Consider the following 11,004-nt stretch of genomic DNA (forward strand, 5'->3'; position numbering starts at 1 on the left):
AAAGGGACATCAGTAATTGGTCACATCCCTCAGCGGTCTAGCTGGAACCAGTACTGTTCAATATCCTTGTTAATGACATACAGTGGGATTCAGTGCACCCTCAGCAAGTGTGCAGATGACACCAAGCTGGGTGGTGTGGTTGACATGCCTGAGGGATGGGACGCCACCCAGAGGCACCCCATCAGGCTTGAAAAGTGGGACAATGTGAACCTCTTGAAGTTAGATAGTAGTGTTCATCTGCTTGAGGTAAGGAAGGCCCTACAGATGGAGCTGGACAGACTTGGATTGATGGACCAAGGCCAATTGTATGAGGTTCAACAAGGCCAATGCCTTGGGCCACGTCAATCCACATTATCAGGAGTCTAGGGGATGAAGGGATTGAGAGCAGCCCTGTGGAGAAGGGTCTCGAGGATACTGGTGGACCAAAAGAAGAAAAGAAATGAGACATGAGCCAGTAAAGTGTACCTGTAGCCCCAAAAGTCAACTGCATCCTGCACTACATCAAAAGAAGCATGGCCAGCAGTTTGAGGGAAGAAACTCTCCATTCTGCTCTTGTGGGATCTCACCTGGAGTTCTTTGTTCAGCTCAGGTCTTAGTAAAAGGTGTGGACCTGTCAGAGCAGGTCCAAAGGAGGGCCAAGTGGTCAGAGGACTGGAACAGCTCTCCTATTACTTTCTAGTCCTGCTGGCCACATCATTTCTGATACAAGTCAGGATGCTATTGGTCATCTTGGCCACCTGGGCAAAGGGATGTTGACCAACACCCCCAGGTCCTTCACCACTGGGTAGCTTTCCAGACACTCTTCCCTAAGTCTGTAGAGTTGCATGGGGTTGTTCCAACCCAAGTGCAGGACCCAGCATGTGGCCTTGCTGAAACTCATACAATTGGCCTTGGCCCATCAATCCAAGTCTGTCCAGATCCCTCTGTAGAGCCTTCCTTACCTCAAGCAGATCAACACTTCTGTCTAACTTGGTGTCACCTGCGAACTTACTAAGAATAACTGTAGATAAGAAAGTAAGTTTATGAAGGTGGTCAGGCACTAGAACAAGTTGCCCAGAAAAATTGTGGATGCTCCACTTTTTAACTGTTTAAAGTCAGGTTGGACAGGGCTTTGACAAACTTGATCTAGCAAAAGATGTCCCTGTGCATGGCATAGGGGTGGTACTAGATGATCTTTAAAAGTCTTTTCCAATCTAAACCATTCTGTGATTATTGGCAAGCACTGCTGCTAAATGTTGTGTAAGTGCTACATGCCACCTTTATGACTAAGGACTACCAAAAGCATCTCTACAAAATCCCCATGCAATCCAAAATTGAGTACAGTGAAAGTATCACTTTTCCCTGAGAAATATAATAACCTAAATATTGCTTGGGCAAAAATAATCTTAATTAACTACAACCTGAACTATCTCAGTATTCCAAGTTTCTACACTCAGCAGCAACACATCTCATTCTAAGATGACCTGAACAAAACAAAACTCTACCAACAACATCAAAAGCATATTCAGTGACATTTAAACATGGAAATACTTTCTCAATTATATGCTCAACATGCAAATGTTTCAATTTTAAAATTGACTTAAATAATTAAAATAAAATGTGAACTTTGCATATATCTATCAGAAGCAGAGAATAACAAAAATGTTACACTAGTTTCATGGAATCACTCAGGGCTTTTGTTCTTGTTTTAAAGAAATTAAGTCTAAAGAATCAAACCAAAATAGGACACCTAAATCCTAGCGGTTTCCTAGCAAGCCAGAACTGTCCTGGCAAATGAAACCTGTTAGATATTATTCCTTCTGATTCCCCCACCTCTAAGAAGTTTTTCTGAAATGCTATGGAAAAGACAAAATTTCATATAAAAACCACATCTCCAGGTTTGTTTCTCTCTTGAATCTCAAATTCTTGCTTTGTGAATCCAAAAATCAAGAGAAAATTTACCTGAAAAGTATACTATAATAAAGAGGAAAGGAAATTATTGTACTCAGGCAGGAGATCTGAAATTTCAAACTCAGATCATCCTCCTCATAAAGTTAAACCAAGAGAGACAAACTTTACCTGTAACACAGTCATCACTTTGCAGTGACTTCCTGTAGGTGCAGGTTGATCATTAAAAAAAGGTTTATATCTTTGTCAAACACTCAGCAACTATTCAAACTATTCTTAAGAAGCATAAAAAAAACCCCAGAATTCATAAACCTGCGGGAAAATATATTTGTAAAAATCTTAGTATCCCAGTTCCTCTATTAAAAAAAGCCTTTCAATAAAAGAAAAAAAAAAAAAATCATTATCAGTTTTGCTTACATCACTTTTGTTAGGTTTAAAAAAGCTGTTTTTCCAAGAATAAGCCCAGTATAAACTTTTTCCCAAAAACACAATAAACACATTCATGAAAATAAATAACCACTTTACTCTGCCTGCACATCTTCCAAAAGATTAAGTTATGCAGCCCAAACAATTTTAAGAAGGACTACTTCTACCATCAAGTGGAGTTTGAATGTGGTTATCAGAGGCTCCACATTCTCTCTGGGCATCTATTCATCGAATTGATGGATCAAAACAAACAAGAAAAACCCCAAATAATACTACTACTAATAATAAAAAAAACCCAAAGATCGCCCCCAAAGCCTCTCAAATCTAATCTGAATTTCTGCCTTCTCAGTTTCTTCCCATTACATCCTTGAAGAAAGCAATATGAGCTTCCCTCAGTTTCTCTTCTAAGGCTGAGGAAATCTAGTTCCCCTCCTTAAGTGATGTGCTCCAGGCACCTAATCCTCTTGTGGTCTTTATCTAAACTTGTGGCAGTATGCAATTTATTTTTATATATTGGCGAGCCTCAAACATAGTACTTCAGATGTGGCATCAAAACTGCTGAATAGAGAGTACCAATACTTTCTGGCTGCTGGCTGCACTCTTACTAACAAAGCTCAGTACGTGGCTTGGCCTCTGTCACTGCCAACCCACATTCAGCTTGTCATCCACCTGAGTCCAAAGTCCTTTCCTGGAAATCCGTCTTCTGGTCAGCCTGTACTGCTGCATGGGACTACTTCATCCCTGGTGAAGTATTTCACATTTCTCTTCACTGAACCTCTGAAGGCTTCTCCTGTGAGGCCATTTCTCCCGGTCGCACTGAATGGTGACGCTGCCTGCCAGCATACTGAGAAACTTGGTATCATCCAAACGTACTTTGAGATCACACTGCAGCCCATCATCCAGACAATTAAAAGGCACCAAATAGTACTGGCCCCAATCCTGATTCCGGAGGGATGCCACTTGCCATCTCCTGCCAGCTGGACTTTGCTTCACCAATCACCATCATCTGGGTTTGGCAACTCAATCAATATCCCACACACCCTACTGATCACTTACCAGGTCCGTCTCTCACCGACCTGGATAGAGAGCTACACGGGCACATCATGTCAAAGGCCTTGTAGTCTTACAGACTTTATTTTGCAGAAAGTTATTTCCAGCATCATACTCGATTTTTAGTTCTTAGGCAAGGTGAAACCAACAAGACTCTATTGGTATTTTAAGTATTTCTCCTGATAACAAATATAACAAGAAGGATAAAACAAGTAGGGCCAAGAGAGAGGTGGCTATTAAAAAGAAACTAAAAGCATACACTCTCTAGCTTATTCATAGTGACAACACAACTCCAGGTCTGTCCTTTCACAAGTGAGTGAAAGAGACATGGAGCTCATGTGTACATCCCAGAGTTTTGTTGATTTTTCACAGAAGCATTAAAGGAAAAATTTCCCATAACCAGCGCAATCAAACCCACTGTCTTCCAAAATCTCACTTGTCAAAATGCTTATACAAAACATCTGCTTTAGCTCACTGGTACTTAAAAGCCAATATATATACAATGAAGATCAATACTGCCTCTTTAGAAACACAAGATTACTGTTTGCTGTACTTCTCAGTAAGAAGTGTAATTGCAGCTGTACTCTGGCAGGACAGGAAAGTCATGCTCTTATGTCAGGAGTTTTCCTTCGCACTCACCAATAAACAAGTATTAATCAAAGCTGACAGAACAGTCTCCAGGAGAAGTACCATGGCACATGATATTAGCTGAATTCTATAAAGTTTCCCATTAAATACTAAAATATATTACTGCTTTAGTGAAGGTTTTTTAGAAAATGCTTAAATTGCCTACCTCTACACCCAAAACAATAATAATAATTAGCATTCTTGGCTCGATTCTGCCTAATTATTTTATTGAAAGATATAATCTTTCTTACAGATCTCTGTAAATTTGTTTCACATCTGTTTCTAAATGTTATTTTTTTAAAAATACCACATTGTTACAAATCACAACAATAGTTATGAAAATTTAATTTTGCTCATTGGAGTGAGAAAAACATATTAAATCAACCAATCTCATTCTGCTCTTAATCACTCATCTGCAGATTTCCAGAGACACCATGCTGGATTACAAACATGGTTTTGTGCGTTGTTCCTCCTCTTTCTTTTTTCTTCAAAAAACCTTTTCCCTTTCACTGCTTTTTAACTACAGAAGATACTTCCACAGGACTCCAATCTAAACTCTAAAACCATCTTTAAGTCATGTAACTTTAAGCAAGTCTCTCTCCTCCATCAAGGCCCAAGTTCTCATGACCACATGGTACACACCCTGTCAGGAGCTACCTGAACAGCATAGTGAACAGAGAGCAAAGAGCACTTTCACTTTCCTAACTGATGAGCAATCATGAAGAAGCCCGTTGGGAGTTCAAAATAACAAGCAGTACTTCTCTAAAAAACATATGAGCTACCAAAAACTAGTAAGTACTTTTAAAAAGTTGCCTGAAATGAACACAAATTCTCAAAACGCAAAAGTAATTAATCTGCCATGACTGAGACTTCGAGCTACCAGTGAATACTTTTTTGTTTTTCCTCAGATCCATCACATTTAGGTAAAAGAAGACTGCCTGCTTATTATAACTAAATGTTTCGACTACTATCAAATGAAGGGTAAAATCAATTACATCCTAAATGAGCACGTGCTGCACCGTGTAAATGTAAAAGCACCCTCAGCTGCATTTTTGTAAAACAGGCTATTGTAAATAGAGGATGCTTCTGTCAAGTCTCCTTCTTCATCGTGATTTAAGTATTGTGATCAGAAGTCACCTCAACCTCTCTATTTTAGGATGCTCACATACCCATTTTTGTGGCATAATATGCCATTCAGCATAAAAATAGTAGTAAGTATCCTGATTTTTATTTACTAGGCCAAAAAAAATTTCTTGTCATGTTCTTTTAGGATGATCTGCTACCAAAAGCATACTTCTTTGAAAACTGAAAATTGCTTGTGGTCTATTATGCAAGAACCAGCTCTTAAGTACATAGGTCTTGATGATGCAAGACTGTTTTTACTGCCATAAGTACCAGGTTACAAGGTTAGGAAAAGCTGGTTTCAAGTCTAGTGCTGGTGAAGCCTTGTGGATTCCCACTAAATAAAGTTTTAAAAAATCTATTTTAATTGAAAATAAAGAAGGATAAAAAATAAGGATGTTATGATTTACCTGTTTAAATTATATAGAGGGGATGTTTCAATGGAAACAAAGTGATAGAAACAACAGAAAAAAATGATCTTCAGAAACACAAACAAAATTGATCTTAACAGTTTTCACAAACCAGGCAAATGAACAATGTATGTACATACTGCCAACTAAAACAAAAAGCTGATTTGGAATGGAAGTGCTCCTGTTCTCTTGCATGGTTTCACCTGCCACCTTGATAGAATACTTTGTCATGGGAAAAGGATCTTGTGGTAGTGTATGAAATCACTGTAGGTTAACTGCCTACATAGCACTTTCAGTGCTGCACTAGTTTCTACAAAATTATAAGAAGGAATAATTCTGTCCCCTTACCCTTGTCCCCAGAGTCCTTCTCCCAGCAGGGTAAGAAATGCTCACAGAAACGGAAACAGGAAGGGAAAGTTATGAATGGGAAACTGAAAATTACTCATATACAACATACTTTAAAAAAAACTTAAGGTAACACAAAAAACCCCTCATACTTTCCCCTTTTCCATCTCTCATTGCAGGCAAGTGTCCATGACACAATGAGGAATAGCAAGAAATCTGTCCCCTTTATCTTAGACTATACCAGCCTTGCATTGAGAAAAACAAAATTGATGTTAGGCTAAGCAGGAGCCAAGCAATCATTCTGTCACTGATGTAGCATGCAAACATCTGTTACAGGACCAGTCTAGACCAACAGACCTTAAAGCTCAAGCAGATCAGCACAGTGAGAAACCAAATGAGCAAGTCATTGCAGGAATAATGGTTTGTTTTGGTTTTTTTTAATTAAAAAAAAAAACAACAAAACAACAACAAAAAAAAACACAATGAAAAACCAAACATACTTGCCACCATAAGCATTGATTAGAAAAGGATGCATATGACAAGATCTAGCTGTCAGAAAGCACAATTTTGAGTTTTCAACTTTTAGTTGAAGAACAAAATAAAGAATTAACTAATCAATCATTAGAGATGCTCAAGTATTACAAAAGTATAACAGTAAAACATGTATTGAATAGTAAAATAGGCATCAGAAACAACTGCAGCTATTCTTTGTTGTATCATCAGCTTCCAACTGTCCTTTCTTATCTACCAGTCTGCCTAAAGGGAGTTTAAACGTTTAAGCTTAATCTTAAGACAGTCCTGCAAAACATCTGCTGCTTTAGGAGAAAGACTTAAAACTACCTGGTCATGATAACTGAGTTATCCCTTGAGTGCAAAGACATCCTTTCAGCTGGAGCTGGGACACAGTGGAATGGTAATCAAGTCAGTTTTGTGGTGATCCCACATGTGCACTACTTATTCTCAGAAGAGATGTCATCATTCCCTAAAAATTCCAACTAGCTCACACAGTAATACCAACTCAAGGATTAAAATCAACTCTTCAAAATCTATTTGAGTAACACAAAACATGGAGCTACTGAGGCTAAAAAAGCATGTTTGGTAAGAACAAAGAAGAGATTAGATTTTTAAGACACTGTATCAGTTATCTGTCTAGATTATCTCAGGATTTCAATTCTTTTTTAAAGTAATTAACCACCCACCTATGTACACAATAATCCATCTCTGCATATGAATATTAGGAAAATCTTCTCCCAGTGTCACGCAGAACAATGACATTAAACTATTTACTTTTCATGACTGTACCATGCTGAAGAAATCAACATGGCAGAGTACATATAAATTGCAAATCCTCTTAAATCAGACTTCGACTGTAAAATAATAGTTTTGTTCCCTCCTCTCAAGAGTTTTTTGTTGTTTTTTTTTTAAATAACTATATCACTCCTTTAGCAAGACAATGAACCTTAATATTTGTGTTTATGGACATCATTATATAACACACATGCTTTTAAAAAAAATTATTAGAAAAAGATCTTTTAGCTTTGGTAACTATGTATAAGATGCCTAAACCCAGATAGAAAGATGACAGTGTTTTTGTCTGATGTTAACTGGATGACAAAAGCCATTAGCTTTGCCTTTTCAGAGGAGAAAAAAATGCTTGCAAATTTTCAAAAGTCTTGGTAGTTTAACCAATGTACCATGAAACCTTTCCAGTTAATAAACTGCTACATAGCAGCATGTACTGACTATTTTCTTCTTTGATAATATTACAACAAATGCAAATAAAGTTTGGGTTGGGTTTTTTTGAGGGTGGTGATGGTGATGTGTTGTTCTTTTTTCCTTAATAAGTCACCCAGAAACACACAGAAGTCCTTCAGAGAAACGTTCCCATAGTTCCTATTTTTTGAGGTATGTCTTGGTATTTTGTTGGCTTTCTACTGAAAACTTACAAAATGCAAAGTCATCAGAATCAGTAAAAATGCCTGCTCTTATTTATCATCCAAAACTTGTCCCAAAATTGCATTTTACTGGATCCAAAGTCTCCTTTGAAATGAACTTTAGTTAGACTAGGAAGAGTCACAACTAGAAGAGAATATATATATCAATCCATCCAGTTGAACTAATTGCACTTCTGCTGGAGGACAACCAAATGAAAAAAATCAGCAGTTGAGCCCAACATCTATTTTACTATGTAAAAAAAAAAATTGTTGTGTTTATTCATAATTCTGTAATGCCTTTGTGGAAGTAGATAAAGATGCAGACACGTAAACAGTCTTTTTTGTCTCATTCTTTATGAAAAGATGGTTCTGATCTAACCACTGATCTGAGCTATGGTAGGAATCACACCAGACTGAGAGGCTATGAAATGTGTATGAAATTGATCTAACTTTCATTAAATCCATTTTATTTTCATACCATTTCTGTTCAGAAAATAGTTCTAGTTCACAATCTCATTTAAAATAAAAGAAATAATTACTTTATCCACAAACTACCTTACAGTCACTGAGATAGGTGCAGGTTGAATTAAGCTAGCTTTAAAATATGGGCTAAGGTACTTCAGGTTGCAGTGCCATAACTGCACAGAGCTTGACACTTTGCAAAAACCCAACAAGGGCTTCAACCCACATCCAACATTAAGTTAAAAATCAAACAGCAAGGATGGGATCATCTCTTTTGCCTCAATATAGTGGGCTCTAAAACTGAAGATCAGGAGCTGCTTGAAGAGCTCTTCAGTCATCCACGATGGATGGACAATGGCAGTGGTAGTAAGAGCTACACAATTCAGTTTCAATCCCCTGCTTCACATGAACCACAGCCTCAGGTAAGCAGATGCCCAGAAACTGACTGAGCTGGAAAGTGGCAGCAGCAGAACTGCATAGGCAACCTACAACTACAATAAAGACACAGTCTAAGATTTTAATGGGGCACTTCACCTGTCACACTCTGACCATCTGCATTTCTTCATGCAAATTAATAAAGAAAAATTTGGGAGAGTCGCAGATTTTTTTCAGTATGTAACAATGGAGCCTATTTATATCTTGTTTTCCCTCAAATAAAGCTTTTTTATATTTACAGATAATAAGACAACAATGCAAAGCAAGTCCAAGTTCAATTTAAACTGCCAATAGTTTAAAAAGGGCACATGAAATAGTTATATAAACAAAAGAAATTCAAGAAATAGCAACACAAACACTAAAAGCATCCACTATTCTCTATTCCTCTGATTTATTGCTCTAAAATCAAACATGAAAACCTTGAAAATACACACAATCCACACAAATGGTGCAGAACACTGTGTATTTATCCTCCAATTTTTGGTTTTCTTTGGATGGCTATTACCACACTCAAACTGCACTGATATATCTCCCAAATCATGAAAGTATCATACTGTATTCTTACCCTAGAAGTCAAGAGTGATGGCAGAAAACATATCTTTACTTAACTCTATGACTGCTGTCAACTGTACTAATAAGTCTACTAATGCCTGTACCTAATTCACATAGTTAGGGGGCAGCAATACTGTCAAACACAAACCAAAACAGGTTGATTGAAAAATTTTTAAGAAACCATGGTTTAGTTGCACAAGAAGAAAACAGTTAACAGTTATGGAAAAGTTGCAGAAGTTAATCTAGGTTACATAATTAAAATAAAATAAATAATGTTAAATATAATCTTATAATCACGCTATTACCTAGTCAGTCATTGTAAACAATAGCACAGTTTAATTTTTGAACATAGACAGTTTTCCTACTAAGCCAAAATTAAGTTATTTTAATCTTCTGGTATTATATTTTTTTATACCCAAAACTATCAGAACATCATGATTAATACTCTCCTTGCATACCAAATGTTTTGCTCATGCCAATACATTCAGCAAAACTAAAAAGACTCTATTAAATGCATCTCTTAGATACACACTGACTCTTAAAGAACTGAAAAATAATTGATGAATTAAGTGTACAACCCAAAACTACAAATAACTGTAATCTATGAAACAACAGGAAAAAAATTATTCTTTCAGCATCATCAATATCCTTCAACCAAGCTTAGGGTAAGGGAAGAGCTACACAATGTCTTGTTCTAAAGTCATATGGTAGATGTTTCCTTGTAACTGCTGACCTAGTCCATAGGAAACCACACTGAAAACTCAAATAGGAAGCAGTGGACTGATACCCCATAGAAACCAGCTCTAGAAGTTTACCCATTTTCACACTCCTATTTCTTGATAGCTAAGCAGGATCAACATTTAAATGACACAATAAACATAAAAAAACCCCAAACACTAAGGCTTCAAAGTTGAGATGCTAAGACTGTATAATCACTTCTGCGGCATTATTTTGCTCCTCTCCTTCCACCACCTACTTTGTTTTCATATATTTTTCCTCACTCCACATTCATCCTTACCTCATTTCTTAAACGAGGTCTCCCTTGGCAGGTTTCCGCAGAGTTCTGTGCTGACTTGATCTAATGAGTGGCTGGGGAAAACCTCTGCTAGCGTTCCCAAACAAAACTCAACCTTCATCTTCCCTCTAAAAAAACCCAACATTCACACTTTTTTTCCTCCTGCAGCAGCCAACAGCACGAAAGTACAACAGTAATATTTAAGTTCAGGCAAACTGCTTTACGTACTAATCTTTAAGACGCCAGGGCAGGAAAGCTTTCTCTAACTAGCTCAACGCAAGAGCAAAGTTCCACAATTAAAAACCCAGATTACATGCATGCCAATGTGTCTCCAGCTCCCGTGGATTTGGGCGGGTGGTACTGCCCTGTCCCTGATGCTTTCTCAAAGATAGAAAAAAAACACAAAACAGTAAAAATGAACCAACACCACACACACACACAAAAAAAAAAAAGGGGGGGGGGGGGGTTGAGGGAGTGGAGGAAGAAGATTATTTACCTCTTCGAGGAGTGTGACTGTATTTCTGCAGTTCTGCAACCGGGTGGTGAAGCTGGAGGTGGTCGGGGAGTTGTAATCCTCTGTGGTCTCGGCGATGAACTCCGACACGGTGATCTGGTCCGGCATGATCCTACCCCACACCGGCAATGCCCAGAAGGAGCCGAGCACACAGATCCGAGGACAAGGGAAGCCCGAGTTTTAGGTGGGAAGGTGGAGAGGGGGAAAAAAAAAAAAAAAAAAAAA

The 11,004-nt window shown here is 37.8% G+C and overlaps 1 protein-coding gene across 1 annotated transcript in view; it reads right to left on the bottom strand.

The window, feature by feature from the left end:
* Positions 1 to 11,004, bottom strand: part of ASAP1 (ArfGAP with SH3 domain, ankyrin repeat and PH domain 1) — a 129,364-nt gene that overhangs the window by 112,830 nt on the left and 5,530 nt on the right. The window contains 1 exon segment of the mRNA XM_010002273.1: positions 10,762 to 10,901. Coding sequence (XP_010000575.1) covers positions 10,762 to 10,887 — 126 coding nt within the window. The 5' untranslated portion in view covers positions 10,888 to 10,901.

This window comes from Chaetura pelagica, unplaced genomic scaffold (genome assembly GCF_000747805.2).
Source record: "Chaetura pelagica isolate M959 unplaced genomic scaffold, ChaPel_1.0 scaffold27, whole genome shotgun sequence".
In the NCBI taxonomy this organism is placed as follows: Eukaryota; Metazoa; Chordata; class Aves; order Apodiformes; family Apodidae; genus Chaetura; species Chaetura pelagica.